Source organism: Aethalodelphis obliquidens, unplaced genomic scaffold (assembly GCF_003676395.1).
Source record: "Aethalodelphis obliquidens isolate GAN/ISIS:26980383/991018 unplaced genomic scaffold, ASM367639v1 scaffold123, whole genome shotgun sequence".
Taxonomy (NCBI): Eukaryota; Metazoa; Chordata; class Mammalia; order Artiodactyla; family Delphinidae; genus Aethalodelphis; species Aethalodelphis obliquidens.
Window position 1 is genome coordinate 1038894 of NW_020838067.1, and position 21550 is coordinate 1060443.

Below are 21550 nucleotides of genomic sequence, written 5' to 3' on the forward strand. Positions count from 1 at the left end.
CTTACTGGTCAACCCACGGGCCTGGTATTTACTCTGGGATGTGGCCTTGCCACGGCGTGCTTCTGGGAGGTGGGGGTGGGCTGTGGCCTGCAGGCGGGACGGCTGGGCGCCTGGGGTTTGCGGGTGGAGTTTCTGCCGGTCCTTAGCCCGAGAGCAGGAACTTCCTCACAGCTGCCCAGCTGGGCAGGTGGGGCCGACCTCTCTGCATTTTCTACATGTTTTTCTCCTCTGAAGAGAAGCCAGAGGAATAAGACGTGGCGATGAAGCCGCTCTCTGTGGGGACCCAGGCGCCGTCCCCCAGGGCTGGGTGCCTGGGCGCCTCTCCCTCCCAAGGGGCAGGGGCAGCAAGACACGCACCAAGGCCCCCCCCAGCTGACGGTCGCTGGGGTGAGCAGCTCGGGGGCCCTTGGAGGTGGACCGAGAAGCAGACCTGGAAGAACACGGCACACGTGGGGCATCAGCTCCCAGTACTGGAGGGGCAAGGGAGTGGGGAGTCCTGCCCCCAGCCTCCACGTCAGGCAGGGAAGCCTTGGGGTGGCGGGACCGCACCTCCCCCAAGGTTCCACGCCCCGGCAGCTCCATCCCCACCACGGCCACATCTGCAGGTGGGGCCTCAAGACCTGACAGCGAGTCCCATTTCAAAGTCAAAGTACCCCCCGGGTGGGTGGTGACCCCGTTTACTTCTGGCGCAATTGAGGGCCAAGGGGTGGGGGGCTGCGGGTTTGGCACCGAGAAAGGCAGCGGGGCTGCTGTGGCCTCAGGCCTGCAGCCGTGGGCAGGGCCACTGCGTGGGGAGCTTCTCCGGCCACCAGAGGTAGCTGTGCTGCCAGCACCGAGGCTCCCAGGGCGGCTGCGGCCCGGCAGGCAGGGGCTGGGACAGGCCTGTCCCGCACGCACGGGGCTCCTAGGCCCGCCCCCCGGGGCTGCACAGGGCTGTCGGGCATCCATGCCTTCAAGGCCCCTGGTTCCCGCCCCCCCCCCCCCCGGCTCTGCTTCAGAACAGACGCTATACACACGAGGCACTCCATCTCCAACACAACCATCCTCTGAGCCCCAGGTAACACTAGTCAGCGACGAACAGCCGCCCTGACGTGCCCCGCGGAGGGAAGGGGGCGAGGGTGCCTCTTCTGGGCCAAGCCCCACCTGCCCCACAGCCCACCCCGGGCTCCCGGCGGACAAGGAGCTGACGCGGGTCACGGGTGGACACGTGCCGAGGAAGTGCAGGCATGTGCTGGGCCGCGGCGGCGCCAGTCTGCCGGGGAAGTGGACGCCGCCCCGCATCCGGCGGCCAGAGGGGGCCCAGCCGAGGCAGTGAGGGCGGGGCGCGGGGTGGCGGGAGGGGACCCCTCCAGTTATTGCAGCGGGGGTCCTGGGACCCTGCGGAGCGGGAGAGGCGGGGCAGGGCTCTGCGGCCTAAGGCCTTCCAGCACATTCTCTGGGAAGTGCCGTGACCTCCTATTTTTGCATAAAGCGTCCACCACTTAAGGCAGATCCAGTGGCGGACGGCCTGATGTGCGACAAGACTGTCTTTTTTCTTTTTTTTTAGTAAATTGCGCTAGGGATTCCTCCAATTTGTGATTTTTGTTTGTTTGTTGGCAAGCCACATCTAAGAAGCCAGCTCCTGCCCTTCCTCTGCCTGCTTCCCCGACTGTGGCCCGACGGCTGGCCAGGGCACTCAGGGCGGGGACCCCGTTCCTGCCGCCGCTGTCCTTTGAGAGACCCACGTGTTTATCTCACGGAAGACGGAGCTGGTCACTTCAGGAAGCTCTTTGTGGAGGATGTGGTAGGCACCTTCGTAAATCTGCAATTAGGAAAGACAGGAAGTCACGGCTACTGCGAGTGACGTGTGGGCAAGGCGGCCGGGCAGCGGATGGAGAGGACCCCCTCTCCACGCACCCACGCCTGGTCAGCAGGTGGTGCTGCAACAGCTGGCAAGGTCCCAACATGTTCATCAGATCCTTTCTTGAACCACTGTCCCCTCTCCACGCCACTCCCCCTCCAGCCTTGCCCCACCTGCGCCTCCTCTCCTCCCTGTGGGACCCCAGCCTGACCCGGCTGACCCTCACTCCTACCCGCCCACGGCGGTGGTCCTGACACCAGCCCCACGGCCCTCACATAGCGGTGGCCGGGGATCACTTGCACTCTCGTAGGACTTGGCTTCTCGGCATCATTCAAAAGCTGGCCAGGGGAACCTTCTAGAAACACCTTCCCCCGTGGTTCCCACAGCTCTCGACCCTCCTGGTCTTGTTCCCGCCGCCCTCCTGAGCTGCAGGCTGGTGCGGCCGAGGCGGGGTCGGGCCTCTTTCCCCCTCTCCCCAGGAGCCCCGTCCAGGCCCCTGGCTGTAAAACCACCCGTGTGCTGATGACTCAGAATCTCTATCTCCAGCCAGACCTCCCCTGAACTCTCCATGTGTATAACCACCTGCCTACTTGCCATTTCAGCGATTTCTAACAGCTATCTCCAAGTTTGTTTGTTTTTTCTTTAAACTGTAGTACACATCATATAACATGAAATTTACCATCTTAACCACTTCTGAGTGTGCGGCTCAGTGGTGTTAAGTATCTCTGCACGCGGTGCCGTATTCTCATCCTCCACAACTGAACCCTGTCCCCGTTACAGCGCCCTCCTCCCAGCCCTTGGAAACTCCACCCGACTTTCTTTTCTTTTCTTTTCTCGGCTGCGCCACTCGGCTTGCGAGATCTTAGTTCCCTGCCCAGAGCCCCAGCAGTGAAAGTGCGGAGCCCTAACCATTGGACCGCCAGGGAAGTCCCTCTACTTTCTGTTTCTATGAGCTTTGACTACTTTGCATATGTCACGTGCGTGGAATCACGCACTATTTGACCTTCTGTGACCGGCTCATTTCGCTGAGCACAGCCTCCTCCAGGCTCATCTGCGTCAGAACTTCCCCCTTTTCAAGGTTGGAAAACACCCCCTTGCCTGGACGGACCACCTCCCCTCAGTGGGCACCAGGGCTGCATCCACCTCTTGGCCGCCGTGAACATGGGGTGGAAATATCTCTTCGAGACCCTGATTTCAATGCTTTTTCTGAATTTCAACTCTCTCTCGGGTGTGCCAGCGTGGGACTTGCAGCTGGGACCGTCTCCTGCCGTGATGGGAGCGGCGTTCCTTCCCCTCCTTCCTCCTGCTGTTCGTCCGGGCCTCCCTCTGGCAGGGGTGTTGGGCCAGGGGCTGCCACTCTTAGCCGCGACGGAGGGGCGCTGCACAGTGCAGACACGTGAGAGCCTTTGTAGCACAGCGCGCTGGGGCAAGCGGTGCAGGGGGCTCGGGGCAGAGAGCTGAGTGCCAGTCCCGGCACCCATGCAGCAGGTGTGGCACCTGCGGGGAGCTGCCGCGTTCCCTATAACCTAGCGGGAGGTGGCCCTCGACCGGGCCGTCCACTCGGCCGTGCCCAAGCTGGGGCAGCACTGTCCAGGGACACGTCTGTTCGCGCGTGTGCCCTGGGGTGGCGGTCTGCCCAGCCGACCACGCAGAGCCACCTTCAGGCTCCGCTGCCACGTGGCAGGGACACAGCCGGTGCACCTGCTCTCTCCCCATCCTCCAGCCAGGGGTCTTCCCGGTTCAGCCAGACACCCGGGAACTGCTCCACCTGGAACAGCATTTTCCATCCTGCTGTGCGTGACACGCCTAACGCCCTCTGAGGAGGACGACCTTTTCTGCCCGGAGGCCAGGTGCGGACGGGCCTCCCCGGGGGCCAGGCCGGCCCTAAGCCAAGGGTTCGGGCAGGTGCCCTAGAGGGACGCCACTCTCCCCGCCCCGGGGACGTGCGGCAGCTGCTCACCTTGAGCGTCTTGTCCTGGCTCTTGGCAGACTCCATGAGCAGGTAGGCGCCCCTGCTGTCGCACAGGCGGTCAGCAGAGCCCTGCAGCAGCAGGAAGGGCAGGGTCAGCTTGGGCAGCGCCCGCTCCACCCTCGACACGGCGTTGAGCAGCTGGGTGCCGAAGCACACCTTCAGGCCCGCGCGGCAGATGAGGGGGTCCGTGTTGTAGATGTCCACCTGCGGGAGGAGAGAGACAGGGCCCATCAGGCCCTCGCGGTCCCTCCTGCTCTGGCTCTGAAGAGCCGACCCCGGCGGCGGGCCTGGGGTGGGGACCCCCGGTCAGTCCGGCCGCGCTGCCCCTGCTTCCAGCCTGCTCTGTGACCCCCCCGCCCCGCCGCCATCCACGCCTGTGCCCTGGGACGGTTTCAGTATCAAGCTGTGGGTTTTCTTCACGTGAGCGACATCGTATGTTCGCTTTGATGAGTTCACACAGGAACAGCTCAGAAGATGTTTCGGTGTCAGTCTGAGTGGATTCTGTTTTCTCTGTCTGTCCTGACACAGTGTCCCCTGGTTGAAGAGGGTGAGGGGCACCCACGACTGCCGGGTCACAGGGCTGTGTGTGCGGGAACGAGGCCAGGGAAAGGCTTGGGCAGGACACCCCCGCGGGCTGCAGGACGTGGCTCCAGCAGGCGGCCTGCCAGCCTGAGAGGCAGGTCTGCTGTCCCCCTGCGCCTGTGGACGTGCACAGCGGCCGGGCCCGCCCTCCTCAGCCGTCAGCCTGCCGGGACCTCCTCTGACACTGGCCTCACCTGCGGCGGAGGATCTGACCGTGCCCTTTGCGGGGCTACCCGGGCCCCGTCCTTGACTTTCTGGCTTCACTCCTCTTGCCCCAAGGGGACAGTGAGTGGCCTGCCTGCCGTGAGCTGAGACGGGACACATGCCCACAGAACTCTCCGGACCAGGTTGGGGCCGTGACCCCTCTTCCCTCACCTCTCTTTTCAAGAGCTGTGTGGTGTCAGGAGGGGTGAGGGAACAGAGGGTCAGCTGCCCGCGAGGAGGCTTGAGTGTCCACTGTGTCTCCATCTGACTCTCGGGCAGGGGCCGCATCTCCCTGTGACAACTCCCCGCAGGGCCTCATCCAGGGTCCCAGATCCACTTGGAGAGGGACAGGCTGTCCCAGGTCCCCCCACCACCCTGATTCTTCCGGAGCAGGCGAGCCAGACCACTTGGGAAAAGCCACACGAGATGAATGAGCCCCTTACTGCAGCGGAGACGGCGGGCCTCCCGCGGGGCCGGGCCACCAGTCTGGGGGCCGAGAACACGGGAGCAGCAGGGGCTCCTTCAGGGTCTGCAAGGAGGGCTGCTCGGGAAGGGGCGGCGGGGCCAGAGAGCCCTGGCTGCCGGGTGTCCCGGTGAACGAACGCCCAGGGCCAGGGCCCACGAGGTCACCTCCTTCCTGAGCGGCCTGGCGCCTGCCCTGCTGACGGCCATGAAGCCCCGCAGGGAGTCGGCTCCGGGTTAACCGCTCTGACGGCACAGGTGGCTTCCCACTCTTGGCTCTCTTCCCACGACTGGAGCACGTAGGCGCTGTGTACACAATGGTCCATTCTAGACCTGGGAGGAGCCGCCAGCTGTGTCGGGGAAAGGGCAGGCCCCTGTGCCAGCCACCACCACACGGGGGGGCAGAGGGGCGGCCGGGAAGGCAGGGCAGGGACCGCCTCCTCTCAGGGAAACAGGCTCAGAAGCCCAAACCCTCCCCTAAGGTAACCAGTCCCGCCCAACCCCAGGGCCTTTGCCTTCTGAGGGCTTAAGACCTAAATCCACCAAAAGTTCTCCTAGTGGGGGAGGGTCGTGTCCTGTCCCCCAGGCAGGAGACAGACAGCGTTCTCCCTCCCAGCCCAAGCCAGGCCCCGAGCACCGGTCAACAGCCTGAGCCCATTCAAAACCAAAGACCGAACAGTCGGTGCCCGAAGATCACTTACTGTGGGATTCCATCTCCACGACATTCTTAAAAAGACAAATCGGGGGCTTCCCTGGTGGCGCAGTGGTTAAGAATCCGCCTGCCAGTGCAGGGGACACGGGTTCGAGCCCTGGTCTGGGAGGATCCCACGTGCCGCGGAGCAACCAACCCCGCTCGCCACAACTACTGAGCCTGCGCTCTAGAGCCCTCGAGCCACAACTACTGAGCCTGTGTGCCACAACTACTGAAGCCCGCGAGCCTAGAGCCCATACTCCGCAACAAGAGAAGCCACTGCAATGAGAAGCCCGCGCACCGCAACAAAGAGTAGCCACCACTTGCCACAACTAGAGAAAGCCCGCGCGCAGCAACAAAGACCCAACACAGCCAAAAATAAATAAATAAATTTATATTTTAAAAAAAGGACAGGGCTTCCCTGGTGGCGCAGTGGTTGAGAGTCCGCCTGCCGACGCAGGGGACACGGGTTCGTGCCCCGGTCCAGGAAGATCCCACATGCCGCGGAGCGGCTGGGCCCGTGAGCCATGGCCACTGAGCCTGCGCGTCCGGAGCCTGTTGCTCTGCAACGGGAGAGGCCACAACAGTGAGGGGCCCGCGTATCGCAAAAAAAATAAATAAATAAAAGGACAAATCAGAGAAATGTAGACCAGACGAGTGGTGGTCAGGCTTGAGGGCGTGGGGCTACAAAATGGCAACATGGGGTCTTTGTGGGGACGGCCTGACTCACCCCCGAGGGTATCCTGGTCGCCATAACCCCGTGGTTTTCCAAGATGTCAGCTCTGGGGCAAACTGGGCAAGGCACACAGCTCCTCTGAGTTATTTCTCACAACTGCACGTGAATCAGAGGTCTCAAAGCACAAGTATAGTTAAAGGCACAACAAGGACTCGGTCTCCGGCGATCTCTCTTGCCCCCCCGCCCCCCATTTCTGGAGCACAGCCGCGAAGACACCAACTGGAGGCTGTGGACCCGGGTCCAAGCCAGGGCACCTTTGCTCCAGGTGACCAACCTCTGGAGGTGTGTCCACCAGCTGAGACGTGACGTCTTTTCTCTTGGGGGGAAACCCTGTGAGGAAGACCACCCAGCCCTGACGTTTCCCAGCTGTGTGACGTGGGCAAGGCTCTTCTCTCTGGGATGCAGTTTGCTGATCTGTGAAATGGGGGTGACGGTGGTCACGCCCCGGAGGACGCCGGGCGTCTGGATGGGATGTGCACCCTGGGGCCCAGGCTGGGTCTGCCCCACAGCGAGGCTAATGCCATGCGGCCGCCTGACCCCAGCGCGGGGCAGCGAGGGGCAGCGTCACTCCTCTGCCTGGGTTTCCCATCGAGGAAGGGTCCTCTTCCGAGCCCCAGCCTCTTCTGGCACCTTCCCTGTCGGGGGGTCTGAGGGCTCTCAGCAAGGTTGACTTGACAGCTGGGAACAAGCCAACTGGGGCGCCTGCCTTTTTTTTTTTTTTTTTTGTGGTACGCGGGCCTCTCACTGTTGTGGCCTCTCCCGGCATGGAGCACAGGCTCCGGACGCAGGCTCAGCGGCCATGGCTCACGGGCCCAGGAAACCACTGCGCCACCAGGGAAGCCTGGGCCTGCCTTTTGAAAAAGCTTTGCCCTGAAGCACAGGAAGCAACCCACAGTTGGGAGCGTTCTTAAACTTCTGGTTGAGCAAAATCCAGGAATCACCCCCCACCCCCACCCAGTCAGATCTCTTGACCTCTTTTTTGAAAAGCTGTTCTGGGATAGACTCAAAATTAGATTAATTGGAACAGTATTAGAAATAACTAGCCCTGAGCCCTCACCTCTGTGCCAGGTGCTGTGCCGAGTGCTTTACATGTACTTGCCCCTCAAGTCTCTGCAGGACCCCTACGCAGGGGCTGTCATCATTATCCATTTTACACATGAGGAGACTGAGGCTCAGAAACGCTGGGTGACTCACCCAACGTCACACAGCAAGTAAGGGACAGAGCCAGGATGAGAACGAGGCAGGCGGGCCCCACCATCAGCATTCCCAACCTCTCACCACGCTGCGCTACGTGTTTAGACAGGAGGAGGTCAAGGTGAGTCCTGTGGGCTCAAGCGGCCAGGGGGCGTGGAGTTGCAGGGAACCAGCACGCCCCAGGAGAGAAACGGGTGCGTCCCTGGTGAGGACTGTAGCGTGCTGCCACCCTCACGGACTGCCACGGGGTGGGGGGGGCCTCTGAGCACAGGTGAGTGTCCTGCCCACGTGATTTCACACTTCCCAGAGAGGCCCAGCCCAGCAGGCCCAACCTCCTGCGTTCCCTCCCAGGCACCTACAGACATGTCTGCAGCTGGTCTTCCGACTCTCCTTCCAGCCCATCCCCTCCCTCTGCCTACGGAAACCTCATCTTCCACCTGCTTCAGGGCCACCTGGGATTCCCATCTCCTTCCTCCGCTGTTTCCATCTCTCTTAATCCACCCATTTTCACCCCAGGGAAATCAGATAGCCTTCCCCGGCACACTGGAGAGAGCAGGGCAACTCTACCCAAGTGTTCTCTGGAGCCAGAAACCTGTGGGAACCCGAAGATGAACTGGCAGGTCTTTGCAGAGGCCATGTCTTCGCCCCCGCCTTGGTCGTGAACGGCAGGACTGCTGCAGAGGGAGCTGGACAAGAGAAAACCTCTCCTAGGCCTCGCCTCTGGACTTTTTGTTGGGAAGCTCAAGTTTCCCCCTGCCCCGCCTCTTTGTCCGCTGTTAACAGACCCACGATGTGACCCTGAACACAGGGCCGGGTCCGAAGCGCGAGTGACACAGTGTCTGTTGGCCTGACGTGCCGCCTGCAGGGTGGGGAGGGGACATAAGGGTCCTGCCTGATTCCACAGAGTCTCCCCAGCACGGCCGACTGAAGCAAGCCCTGTTTACCGAGGCCCAAGTTCCCGCTATGACCCCAACCCCGGAGCAGGCGCCCCGCCCTGGGGGACTGAAATTCCTGAGCCGGACCAGAGGAGAGCCACCAGAAGTAAGGACCTGCAGTTCCACTTTGGACAGAAAGAGGACTAATGGGGATTAGCCTACACGTATACACTGCCACGGATCAAGGGCGTGTGAACTACCGAACATCTTTTCCCGAGAAGTGCTTTCTGCTACTAAAGCTTGAACTCCTGTTCACCCCTGTACCTGCTTTTCGAGCCCTGAGGTGGGCCGGCAGGTCAGGCCCTGGGCAGGTGGGTGCAAGCGGTTTGCACAAACCCGCCACAGGGCACTGGAACCAGAAGTGATGCAGAGGGTCACCTTGCTTGTGCCTTGGGAGTGGTGGTCCCTGCGGTGTGACCCTGGAACCAGACACAGGTCCTGAGTGGTCACCGAGGGAAGGGAAAAAGCAGACCCACGTTCTGCACCCAATCACACGGGCCACGGCCACCTTTTCACAGGCCCAGGGATTGAATAAATAATAAGAGAAACAAGAAAGAATCACTGGGGTCTTGCAGGACCATGTTCACAACTGCTGGTCACAAAACAGCAAGATCGCGTGGTCTCATGTCTTGGAATCAAATGTTGGTCACAACTGAGGAAATCAGAACATGGACCAGATGGTGAGAGGTAATGAAAGGAATGATGACAGGGAATTACTGTTACTTTCCCAAAGTGTGATGACAGAATGGCTTGTGCGTGAATGTCCTTATTCTGGGTCCTTCCTCTCGGGCAGCACATGCTGAAGTACGACCACAGGGTCTGCAACTTACTTCCTTTCAAAAGTTTCAGGGGACTTCCCTGGCGGTCCAGTGGGTAAGACTCCGCGGTCCCGATGCAGGGGGCCTGGGTTCAATCCCCGGTCGGGGAACTAGATCCCGCATGCATGCCTCAACAAAGAATTCACACGCCACAACTAAGAAGCCTGCATGCCGCAACGAAGATCCCTCGTACTGCCACTAAGACCCGGCGAAACCAAAATCGATAAACAAACAAACAAACATAAAAAAAAAGTTTTAGCCAAAACAATGCATCTACTTTACGGCATTGGATTTGGCAATAGTTTCTTGAATGTGACACCAAAAGCACAGGCAACAAAAGAAAAAAATAGATAAACTGGACTACCTTAAAATGAAAACCTCCTGTTCATCAAAGAACACTATCACAGAATGGGAGAAAACATTTACAAACAATGTACCTGGATAAGGGGTTATTATCCAGACTATATCAAGAACTCCTACAACTCAACAACAGCAAACCTGATTAAAAACTGGACAAAGTACTTGAATAGACATTTCTCCAAAGAAGATATATCAATACACGTGGCCAATAAAGCATGTGAAAAGATGCTCAGTATCACTAATCATTAGGGAAATGCGTATCAAAACGACCTGGCAACCCCTCTTCTAAGTATAAACCCAAAAGAATCGAAAGCAGGGTTTTGAAAAGATACTTGCGCACCCATGTTCACGGCAGTGTTATTCACAAGAGCCAAGAAGCGGAAGCAACCCAGTGTCCACTGAGGATGAATGAATTAACAAAACATGGTCTATACAGACCATGGAATATTGTTCAGCCTTAAAAAGGAAGGAGATTCTGACCCCTGCTACCACACGGATGAACCCTGAGGACGTTATGCTCAGTGACATAAGCTGGTCATGAAAGGACAAACACTGAGGTCCCTCGAGGAGTCAGATTCACGGGGGGGAGGGGCTGGGGGGGCTGGGGAGCTGGTGTTCAGTGGGGAAGAGTTTCAGTTTGGGAAGATGAGAAAGTTCTGAAGATGACGGTGGTGACGGATGAACAATGTGAATGTATTTAACCCCACTGAACTGTACACTTAAAACTGGTCAAGATGCTCTGTATATTGTAGCACAATAAATCTTAAAGTATTTAAAATATATGTCCACATTGATATTCCATATTTAAGCATAGATAAAGGAAGCATGGCAGAGTACTTCCAACTGGTGAATTATGGGGAGGAGTATACAGGTGTATGCTATACTACTATGTCCACTTTTCTGTAGATTTGAAATTTTCCACAATTAAAATTGGAGGGAAAGCTCCAGTTTGAATTACGGAAATTAACCTCTCCTCTCCCCGCAGCCTTGGCTTTCATGTCATTTTTATCCCCTTGTCGGGAGGAGCCACGCATCCCCTGGGCAGGTTTGGGGCAGGAGACCCCCGTGGTCAGACTCATATCGGGGCTCGTATCGGCCTTGGCCAGTATCCCAAGCCTTGGCAAGTCAGTGGCGTCCTATCCGCACGTAAATGGGCCTCCAACCCTCACCTCCCGGCCTGCTGCGAGGTCACCGGTGGTACCTCTGAGACTGTGGTGGGTGAGCCCTGCCCGGCCTGCAGCTGCCCCTCACCTCCCAGCCTGCTGCGAGGTCACCGGTGGTACCACTGAGACTGTGGTGGGTGAGCCCTGCCCGGCCTGCAGCTGCCCCTCACCTCCCGGCCTGCTGCGAGGTCACCGGTGGTACCTCTGAGACTGTGGTGGGTGAGCCCTGCCCGGACTGCAGCTGCTTTCTTGCTGGACCCGTGACGGTACCTGGGAGAGAGGCAGGGCAGGGGGTGCCTCGTTTTGTCTGGGGCCTGGCTGGCAGCTGGAACTGCCTCTGACAGGCTCTCCACAGAGGCCGTGGCTTTTCTGCTGCCATTACAGCTGCTGACCTCAGGGATCTGCCTCTCTCGAGCTCGGAGCTGTTTCTGCCAGAGTCCCGGGGGAAGGAGGGCTGGGAGGCAGGGGTACGGACCCGTATGCAGGGCGCTGGCCTGAGCTGGGCCCGCTCACGCGCTCCCCCGCCGGCCACCCCACACGGAGGCCCACGCCAAGAGATGTTCCCATGGTTCCTTTTTTTTTTTAAGACGTCGGTAAATTATCAGCTGCCCGAAATAGCCAAGTCTTCTGTGGCGACATGAGCCATGAACGACGGCGAGTCACAGAGTAAGATCAGATAAGCAAGCAGGTTATACCGGAAAGTAATAACCGGCTCTCAGAGGGGCTCGTGGGAGGCTGTGTCCTGGGGGCAGCATGGGAGCCTCAGCCTATCTTCAGCCTTGGTTACGATGAGTCAAACGCCTCGGCATGGCCGAGCCTTCCCAGAGCTGGCAGGAGCTTCCCAGGGCCACGGGCAGGTGGCCTCCCAGCCGTGTGGGCGGAAGACACGCAGGCAACAGGGCAACAGTGGCCTGACCCCTGAGGCAGGCACACCGCAAATACTGGGTGGGGGTCTGGAGCGGAACCCACCACAGAAATGAAAGGGAGCAGAGCTGGCCCCTTCTCAGCTCCCGGGGTGCCCGGAACTCACCATATGGCCAGCAGGCATGAATGTAAACCAGCCAGGAGACGCTTGGAGGGCGTCCCAGCACAGTTACAGAGAAGAGAGACTCGGTTCTAGAAGACAAACTGCCCCAATATATAAACAGTGGACGTTCCCAGCAGAAGACCTGGACACGGGGCCAGGGGATGGGGCCTGGAAGGGAAGCAGGGTACCTGTCCGTGAGCGGTCGGAGGGTCATCGATGGTGTGCAGGGGGCGTCAGGAGCTCCTCAGCACTTCCCCCTCACACCTCCCCCTCCGGCGGCCAAGGCCGGAGAACTATTTAGAACATTCAAGGCTTTTCAGAGTGGGAGGGATTCATCACATTCCAAAAAACCCGTGGTTGAGGGTGGAATGATTAGCATGTCAGTACAGTAGGCCAGTGTGCTGACTGGGGGCTCTAACTGTGCACACAGACACAACAAAGGCCGAGCAGCCACTTGCTTGTCCCCAGGATTCCAGGAGCACTTCAGAGCTAAGGCTCGGACATGAGGACCTAGGCTCAAATCCTCCCTTAGTAGCTGTGTGTCCCTGGACAAGTGACTTGCCCTCTCTGGGCCTAGGTTTCCACAAACATCAAATGTTAAGACTGACTTCCCGGAGCTGTGGAGGGGAGACGGAGGGCCGCGACGCGGTGCACTGGGTGGTGCTGAGCCAACGCCAGGCATGTCTGCCTTTACTCCTACATGCCGGGAGCCTGTGCGTCTGAGGGCTCGCTTCTGTGAAGTGAGGGTGTCATGCTGGCAGTCCTGGCTGCCACATCAAGCCCCAAACAAACGTCCTGCTTCCCCAGAGACACAGCCGACCTCCGAATCCCCCCGGGAGCCCGCCAGGCCCCCCGCACCCCAGCCTGCAGCCCCTTCCCGCAGGTCCCACTTCAGTGAGCTTGTGAAGCAAATGGTTCCTTTCCTCCTGAGGCTTTTAAAAAGCTGCAGGCCTCCAGGGGAAATGTCTCGGCTAAAGTGGGCCTTAAGACACCCGGTGCTGGATCTGGGAGGTGCCTCTTCTGAACACATTTTCCCCCTAGGCACTGCTATTTTTAACGCTCAGCAGAATGTTGAAAGGGCGACTCAGAGAGAAGGCAGGAGAGGGGCTCGTTCTCCACGCCAAGGACTGGAAGCTCCTGCTTCCTATTTATTCCAGCCCGAGTCCACCCTCCGAGTCTTCCCAGCAGGGGAATTTATGAGTGCTTCTGAAGAGTCCTCCCGCTTACCCGACCCGGCAGAAACCTGATACAGGCTGGTGTACCGCCACGGACGGGGGCGGGGATGAGCGCACAAGGGGAGGCTGCATGCTGGGTATTCGCCCAGACTCTGCTGTTTTCATAAGGCCTTCAGTGAAATTTCCATTATTTCAGAAAGGAGATAAAAGCTCTGAAATTCGCTACTTTCAAACAATGAGGGCTCGGAATCATCTCATTACCTTTCTTTCCTTCCCTTTTGCCCACGTGGTTTCAGGTGGTGAGATAAACAATTCGGATTTGCACCTCGATGTTTCCTCTCAAAGGGAGGTCCCTCCTCCAGCCCACTGCTGTCCTAGCACAGCTGCCACACAGATCAGTGGTTTTTCTGGAAATTGCATGTTTGAGCCAGAGCCATTATTTGGCCGCGGCAGGTGGAGGAGGCCCTGCCCACACGACTCCCCTCACAAGCGATCCTGCACACACAGCGATGGTCTCCAGCCGCGGGCCGTGTGGACCAGTAATTACAAAGCAGGAGAGAGAGCTTCACGCTCGCAAATAAACACTAGCTGGGAGGAGGCGTCCCAGCAGAGACCTTTGAATCAAAGGCTTCGGGTCCCAGCTCTGCCCCTGACTGGCTGTGTAACCTCGGACAAATTATGCAACCTCCGAGCTTCGGTTTCCTCACCTCGGAAATGGGGTTAATATTGATCTCACTCATGTCATGACTGGCTTCGGTCTTTCTGGGTCCTAACACTGTGCCTTCTCACCACACAGATCTGCCTTTTGGAATGAAAATCTTCTTCCTTTACTCAAATGTCCTTGACCCTGGTGGGTCAAATTTGGCCCCAGGACATAGGTTTGGGAGTTACTGCTTTTAAAATTAGATTGGGGACTTCCCCGGCGGTCCAGTGGCTAAGACTCTGCGCTCCCAATGCAGGGGGCGGGGGGCACGGGTTCGATCCCTGGTCAGGGAACTAGATCCCGGATGCCGCAACTAAAGATCCTGCGTGCTGCAACTGAGACCCGGCACAGCCAAATAAATAAACATTTTAAAAAATAGATTAAATTCAAATTCAAATGGAATGTGGACGACTGGGCGGACTGGCCCACCTCAGGCTCCCCGCACAGGGCCCACACAAGCCAGATTCATAAACAGCTGGCCCTCGGAGGCCTGGGTTTTGACCCCTGATCGGGAATGTCCGCTCCTACACGTTAGGCACGATCCCCATTTAGCTGCCTGCTCTCTGAGTGGCTCCAAGGGCCAGGAGGCCATATTTTATAATGAAGCCAGAGTCTGACGGCTCAAGCCCCAAGGAAGCGGGGGAGGCCACTGGGATGCCGGGCACCCGCTCCACTTTCCAGGGCCCGTGGGCAGCCAGCAACTCCCTGGTTTCAAACTCCTGACACAAGATGGGAGGCTGAGGCAGGAGAGCAGCACAGTGATGTGCTCAACCCTGAGGACCATCCCTCCCAGGCGCCCAGGGTGCCGCCTGTCCACTGGGTTGTTGCCCCCCAGACAGAGCGGGCTGGGGACCCGCTGACCTAAGCTCTGAGGCTAGTCCCATCAGCGGGTGACCCCAGGCATGTGCCTGCGTATGGGGAGCCTCAGTCTGCTCCCCCGCGATACGGGAGCTGTGCATGGGTGAGCACGTGACACAAGCCTGGCACGGAGCATAAGGGCCCCGTCACAGGAGGGGATGAGGTGCCGGCCCTTCACTATAGGGGAGGGGCTTGGTCCGCTGAGCAGCACCTTCACAGACCAACCCCGGTCTCTGCGTGGACCTGGCGTCAAGGCGCACCGTCGTTCATGCTGAACCCTGGGGTCTGGTCCCAGAGGGGGTGACGGTGACATCGCACAACCCCCGGCGTATCTGCCTGAGGCCGCCTCCCCATGCACGCTACACCTCCTGGGCTGGTTTTGCTTCCACAGAGGGCAGCGAGCTCTGCTTGAGGGCAGTAGCCCACCCCCGGCACAGCGGTGCCTCCTGACCTGCCCTCAGTTTACCCCTTGCCGCTCACCTCTACGCCGTGGCTGAAGCAAACTACCGGCTGTTCTGCAAACAGGCTCTTGGTGCCGAGATCGTCAGCCGCGCTGTTCCCTCTGCCACGAACCCCTTCCTCTGATCCCCCTCCGCTCCCAACCCAGTGGACACGTGGCCTGGCCTGAATCCATTCTTCCATCCTCGATCCTATCCACCCCGCCCCTCAACAGAACTGCCCTTCTCTGCTCTCAGGCCACGAGGCTGGGTAGGACTGATGCCGCCCGCTTTCCTGGACCAGGAACCCAGACTGTCGGCCAGTAAGAACCAGCCCTGAGACGTCTGCTGGGAAGAGGTGCGGCCTTTCCACTGCAGTTGCTCATGTAAAGCTGCTGGTGGTCAGCTTTGCCTCCACTTGGGGAGAGTTTGGTCGGGAATGAGGCCAAACCAGGGGACATGAGAGGTGGGGAGAGAGATGGTGAACAACACCCTGAGCCCCTGGACCCAGCCATGCCTGAAGCCTTTAGTTACACTCACCAGTAAATCCCTCTTTTTGCTCAAATCACTTTGAGTTGGGTTTCTGTCACTTACAACCAAAAGAGACCTGGCTGATACACACAGAGTTTCATCTGGTCAGCTCCTCTGCACACGTGGGTACAGCTCAGGCAGCACCGCCACCCACTCCTTCCCACCCAATCCTGAAGCCAGACAGCGTCTCACACATCTTCAAGTCCCCGTCACCTCGCACAGAGCCTTGGCCGGATAGTGGTAAACGCCGAGGCAGAGCTAACGCCTGCATTTCCCCCCGGGGCTGCTGCCTTCCGCCCCACCAGCCCCAGCTGCCCCAGGTCTTCAGAAAGACTCACCTCTGCCTTGTTCCGTGAGAGCGTGCTGCTGTCGATCCGGCCCAGGGACACGTTCGGCAGGACAAGGTTGAGGACCTTCACAGCAAGGACCTAGGCGGGAGGGAAGCCAGGGTGAGTGCAGTGGGACCCCCACCCAGCTGCCCTCGGGGCCAGCTCAGGAGAGGGACACCCGGACTGGACCTCAGCCAGGCCTGGTCCCGGGCTGGGCACCCGAGGACCCTCCTCTCTCCGACCAGACGGCCTCACTGGTCTGGCTCTGGGCCCCTGTGGGTGAGCCGGGCGAGGGGAGGCCGTGCGGTGACAGCGGGACACCACGTGTGTTTTTTGCTGACCCTGGTTCTGTGCAGTTACCCTCCCTAGATCCCTCATGGGTCATGATTTTGAATGATGTGCAGGACCTCCTAGCTGAGTGCTTGTGCACGAGCACCTCTCAGAGGACCTTCAAAAACACAGCAGGAGCAGACGCACCCAGTCACCCGAGATGAGGCAGGACACGCTCTGATCCGGAAGCGCCTGCTGACTGTCTTGGGGCACAAACAGTCACTGGGCCGATTAGACACGGCGCTGAGGGAGACACCGATCTGACTGCTGGTTGTGTGGCCCCAGGTGTGTGGATGGAGCTGCACATCACTGAGCCTGTCCCCTTAGCTCCCCACGGGACCACTGTGAGCAAAGGCACCGGCACACGGGAGGTGCTCAACGCGTGCTCCTTGAACATGGTCCTGGCTCAGGTCCAGGCCTTCCCACCCCCTCCTGCTGGATCTGGTGTTTACCCAGGAAAAGCGTGAACCTGGATCTCACACGTCTGCCTGCAGAGGGGGGCTGTTCCCGTTTCTGGGCTGTGCAGACACCCGGGGATGAAAGATGCTATTTCAAAAGCGAGCTGAGAAACGCTGAAATTAGAATTGCACGGAAGGTGGCGAGCATGAATCCTCGGTCTGCGCGGAGGGCGCGTGTCACAGAGCCGACAGGTGCTGCCTCTTGGCACCCTGCATCGCGGGAGGGCACACACATCCGCTCGGTGACAACCCCTGGGTGTGCTGGGCACAGTCCCAGGTGCCCAGTCTTTTAATCTGGACACAAATGCTGTGAGGTGAGGGTTTACCCTCGTGTAACAGACGAGGACACTGTCTGTTACACAGAGGCTCAGTGCCACTGCACACGGCCAGCTGGAAGTGGGCAGGGGCCTGGGATGCAGCTGCCCTTTCCCTTCCAGCAACAGTGGCCCAAGGGCAACGTTATTAGGGAAAACGACGTGGATCCCAAAGCTTGTAGAACTGGTCCTAGACTTTCCGCTGTCCTTGATGCCCTGCCACGGCCTCCTGAAGGACACGGAGCCGCTCAGCTGACTCCACGTGTGACCCTGCCAGGCCCAGGAGTCTGGGGAGGCCGTGTGCGATGCAACCAGACCCTGCTGCCCACTTTGGCCCGTCTGCCTGCCTCGTCCAGCACGGACTCCTCAAGGACACGGCTCTTCCTCGGCAAGTAGCTTCCTACCCACTCCCCGATCAGATAGCCGACAGCAGGAAGAGGCCCAGGGACACATCGCCTGGGCACCTGCCCCGTGGCAGGCGTGAAGGCAGAGACTGTACAGGGTCCACTCCACTGTCCAAGCCGGGCACCGTTTCCGCGTGGACGCGGGCACGCTGCCAGCTGTTCGTGGAGGGTCAGACTCACCTTCACCCTTGCGGTCTCTGCTCCCACCATGGGCACCTCTCAACCCAAACATTCACACCCCAAAGTGCCAAGGCCTCTACCCCAGGAAGAGACACTGACAGCTCAGGCTCCACGAGGATCAGGCCAGGAGGGCTGAGACGCATGCCGTCCTCATTCTAGTTTCCCGGTGCGGGGGGCGGGGGGTGGGCACGAGGCAGCCAGGGGAGACGCTGCCTCTAGGAGAGGGCCACAGGGAAACCTGCCCTGGCCTCCGTCCCTGAGCATGTGGTCTTCTCTGCATCACTAACAGGAACTCTGCGCAGCCACGGGAAGCTGCAAGAGCCTCACGGGAAGAAAAGAGGAAGAGAGCCATTTCTGGGCAGGCATTTGCTTTAGGAAAACAACAGTGCAAGGGTCCGGGCCCTGGAGGGACCAGGTAATGCACAGCAGTCCGGCTGCCCCCTCCCCTTCCTGTCCCAGTACAATCGCCGAGGTCCGGCAGGGCCTCTCCTGCTGCAGTTCCGACAGCCTATGGCCCTGAGCCCCTGGTCTCCACAGAAGACGGCGCTTGGTTTTGAAGTCCTGTTCCCTGCACCCCGCTGGTGTACTGGCAGCGGGCGTGGCCCCCGTCAGGCCCTGTCCCTTCCTGATGTTCCATGACCCCTGCTCTACATGTGGTCCTCAGACCAGCAGCACCGGCAGCTGCCAGGGATCAGGCTCTGCATTTTCACGGGACCCCCGGCGTTCGTGTGTGCCCTGAAGGTGGAGGGGCAGGTAGCCTGAGTCAGAGAAGCACCACCCTAAGAGGTTCTGCCTGACCTGCTCTGAGCTGTGGCCCAGGTGGTGCAGTGTCCCCAACCCCCACAGTGTAGGACCAGGGACACGGACACACCTAATGTGTAAGCCTCTCTTTCAAAGGAGTCACAGTGAGACATCTTTGCACCACCCTGACCCTCAGCTCTTTTTCTAAACCAGCAGAGTAAATTCTGGCCACATTTCCAACAAGACTCAACTGGGTAGAGACAAACCTTTGATGGCAATAATGTCACAGCTAAAACAATCAGGTGTTTCTTAGCCTTTTCCCCACAAACACCAGAGGAGGAAAAGAGGCGGCACGTGGGGAAGGATGCTCTGAACGGCTGCTCGACACACTCACTTTCCCTGCTGCTCTCTTAGGGTTGGTCTATTTCATTAGCTTTTCCGTTAGGAAACGGAGCAGCGGGAGTGGTGGATCAAGGAAGACGAGGTTCAGGAGGGGTGCTGAGGTTGCGTGGTGAGGAGGCGGGGGGTCGGAGGGAGCCCAGCAGACCCCACGCCCGAAAGAGCGATTTGTCCAGGCTGCTGCCGCTTCCTGCCATCATCTCCCCCATCGCCGTCCACCACGAGAGCCCCGCACCTGTGCCCACGGGAAGAAGAGTGAGGGGCAGTGCCTCACCCAAAGGGAGTGGGATGCAAGACACTGCATCTTGATGCCATTCTGAGCAAGCGTTCCGAACTCTTCGGACAACCCTGCAGGGGCGCTGGAGAGAGCCCCAGATCCAGCTCAGGAGAGGGGCAACCCCTGCCGGGCCCCCTGGAGGAGAGACCCCACCCTCATCGTGACTCCAACAGGCTAAGTCAGGTCTGTGCCACCACACAGGTCCCAGGGACCCCGACTCAACGGGGGCCCCAGGGCACGTCGCCTGAGGACAATTTGGGGGCCGAGACCCATGACGACTTACACACAGTCACTGGACCCCAGCCCTGGAAAGGGAAGGTAATGAAGTGGGGGAATCGGTCCTGGAGACTCAGAGCTGGGCAAAGTGGGATTCGAACTGTGGTTCTGAATCCCGGAGAAGGTCTACGATCCTCCGTGTCTCCATTTCTAAAATGGAGAAAATGAAACGGTTTGAAGGGCTGCTAGGAGGCTGCGTGACACCTAATTCCTCCAGAGCTCGTCCCTAACCGCCCTCTGGTTTCCGGCCCCAAGGAGAGGCTCCACCAACACTCCTCGGTCGACTGAGCAAACGCTGATGTCATTCAGAGCGGGGACCCCAGGCAGGAGGTGACCTGCGGAACCAGGTGACAGCTGGAGCCCCGAACTACCTCAGCGACAAGAGGATGACTCTCCCGGAAGTGAGGTCCACCCCCGACAAGCAAGCGAGCTGACGGCCACGTGTCCTTGGCCTGCCCTTGGGGCGCCCCTGGGTTAACTGCGGCCCCATCGCTTTAAGTGCTAGTGACTTGCACAAATGCCTCTATTGATCCAAAAGGCTTTAATGGCTCCCGAAGATCATTTTTAAGCTTCTGCCACTAAAAGACTTGACACGAGGGAAGTAATTACACTCACTTTTATACAGCAGCTCAACAGGCTGACCCACGCACAGGAGGCCAGAAGTGCAGGCCTCCGTGGGCGCAGGAGTGCATGGCCGGGGCACAGCCCAGAGTTTCTGGGGTGGGGGAGAGTGCGCCTCCCGGCAGACGACAGGAAGCCCGCACGCCTTACAGATGTAACAACACGCCTGGTGCATCGCCGTTGCCAGATTCAGGGGCCAGTTTACGACCTAGCTAAGCCCTGACTCCTGAGGCTAATGTTATCTGAAGTTTGAATGAGTGGCCACTCCCCAGACCCCTTCCGTGTCCCTTCTCCACCCCCTGCTCCAGGGCCTTCCGGACTCCGGAAGCAGAAGAGTGACATTCAGAGGGGAAGTGGGCTAGAGTCGATCCAGGGCAGTTTCGGGGTGAAGGGAACATCCTGCCACGCCTGCCGCCTGAGCCAGAGCTCACGCTGACCTTCAGCGAGACAGTCAGCCTCGTTTCCTCGTCTGTAAACGGGAACGGGGTGCTGACGGAGGGGAAATAAGATGGTAAGTGTCTGGCACGAGTGCGGGGTATACAGCGGCCACTCAAGCCCCACCTGGCCAGGTGCCCTGGTTGGCGGGCGGGGCGGGGGTGGGGGTGGTGGTGGAGAAGCATCCGGAAGCACTGGGATGGCTCCTGCATCTCGGACCTGACCCCGGGGGACAACCTCCAGGCAACAGGCAGAGAAGGTCATTTAGAGGATTACCCTCTGGGCAGCCTGAGTCCCCGCCCTGACCCCGGGCAGAAATCCAGGGGGATGTCGGGTTTTTCCCCAGAGAAAGGACTGGGTTAACCTGCAGCCCCTCCTGCGTGTCGCCCCGGGACAAGGCCTGGCAAGCTCAGGGTGTGACACCTGTTCCCAAGCGTTCCCCTGTGTGCCCAGGGCTGGCCGCAGTGCTGCCTTCCCCAGAGCATGCCCGGGGGCATGAGACAATCCCCAGGAAACCTCCCATTAACCACCGAGACTTGTTCTGATGCACAGGACTTCTGTTGCTAAATTTCTCCTGCTTCCACCACGATCTGAACACAGACGGCATTTGGGACCAGGAGACTCTGTCCTCCTTGTCTGTTCCCCAGGCTAAATATACCCCAGCTTGTTGAAAATGGAGTAAGAACCAGATGTGCGGGATCTGGGGGGGGCGGGGTCTGGCATTCTCACGTTTGGAGCGGGGAGCTGTCATCTTCCACAAGCCCGTCTGTGCTCCAAGCCTTGGGTATCTCACGCTGGCTGGCTATAATGACTTTCAAAATCTCTCCATCAGGAACTGGCTGCCATGAAACAAACCTCTGACCTGTCAAGGAGCCTCACTCTGGGAGAAGAGTCACAGAATAGGACACTGCCCTGTGCTCTGCGCCCTGTCAGTGTGACTCCACCCAGGGAAGGGCCCCCTCCTCCCCTCAGCCAGGGTGGTCTCCAGGAGGCTGTCTGTCTTTGGGGTCCATAAGAGTGAACCACTGAGAAGACCCAAAGGCCAGTCAGTGGGGCCTCACCTGACCCAGGGCCATCCCCATAGGGCGCCTCACCTGA

At 59.3% G+C, this 21550-nt stretch overlaps 1 protein-coding gene across 2 annotated transcripts in view; it reads right to left on the reverse strand.

Moving 5' to 3' along the window:
* Nucleotides 1–420: 420 nt before the first annotated feature.
* MGLL (monoglyceride lipase) overlaps nucleotides 421–21550 on the reverse strand; it is a 101948-nt gene continuing 80818 nt past the window's right edge. For both annotated transcript variants that reach the window (XM_027098409.1, XM_027098408.1), the window contains exons 6-8: nucleotides 16027–16116; nucleotides 3801–4016; nucleotides 421–1801 (exon numbers count right to left, since the gene is read on the reverse strand). In XM_027098409.1, coding sequence (XP_026954210.1) covers nucleotides 1676–1801; nucleotides 3801–4016; nucleotides 16027–16116 — 432 coding nt within the window. In that variant the 3' untranslated portion in view covers nucleotides 421–1675. The remainder of the gene's footprint in view (nucleotides 1802–3800; nucleotides 4017–16026; nucleotides 16117–21550) is intronic.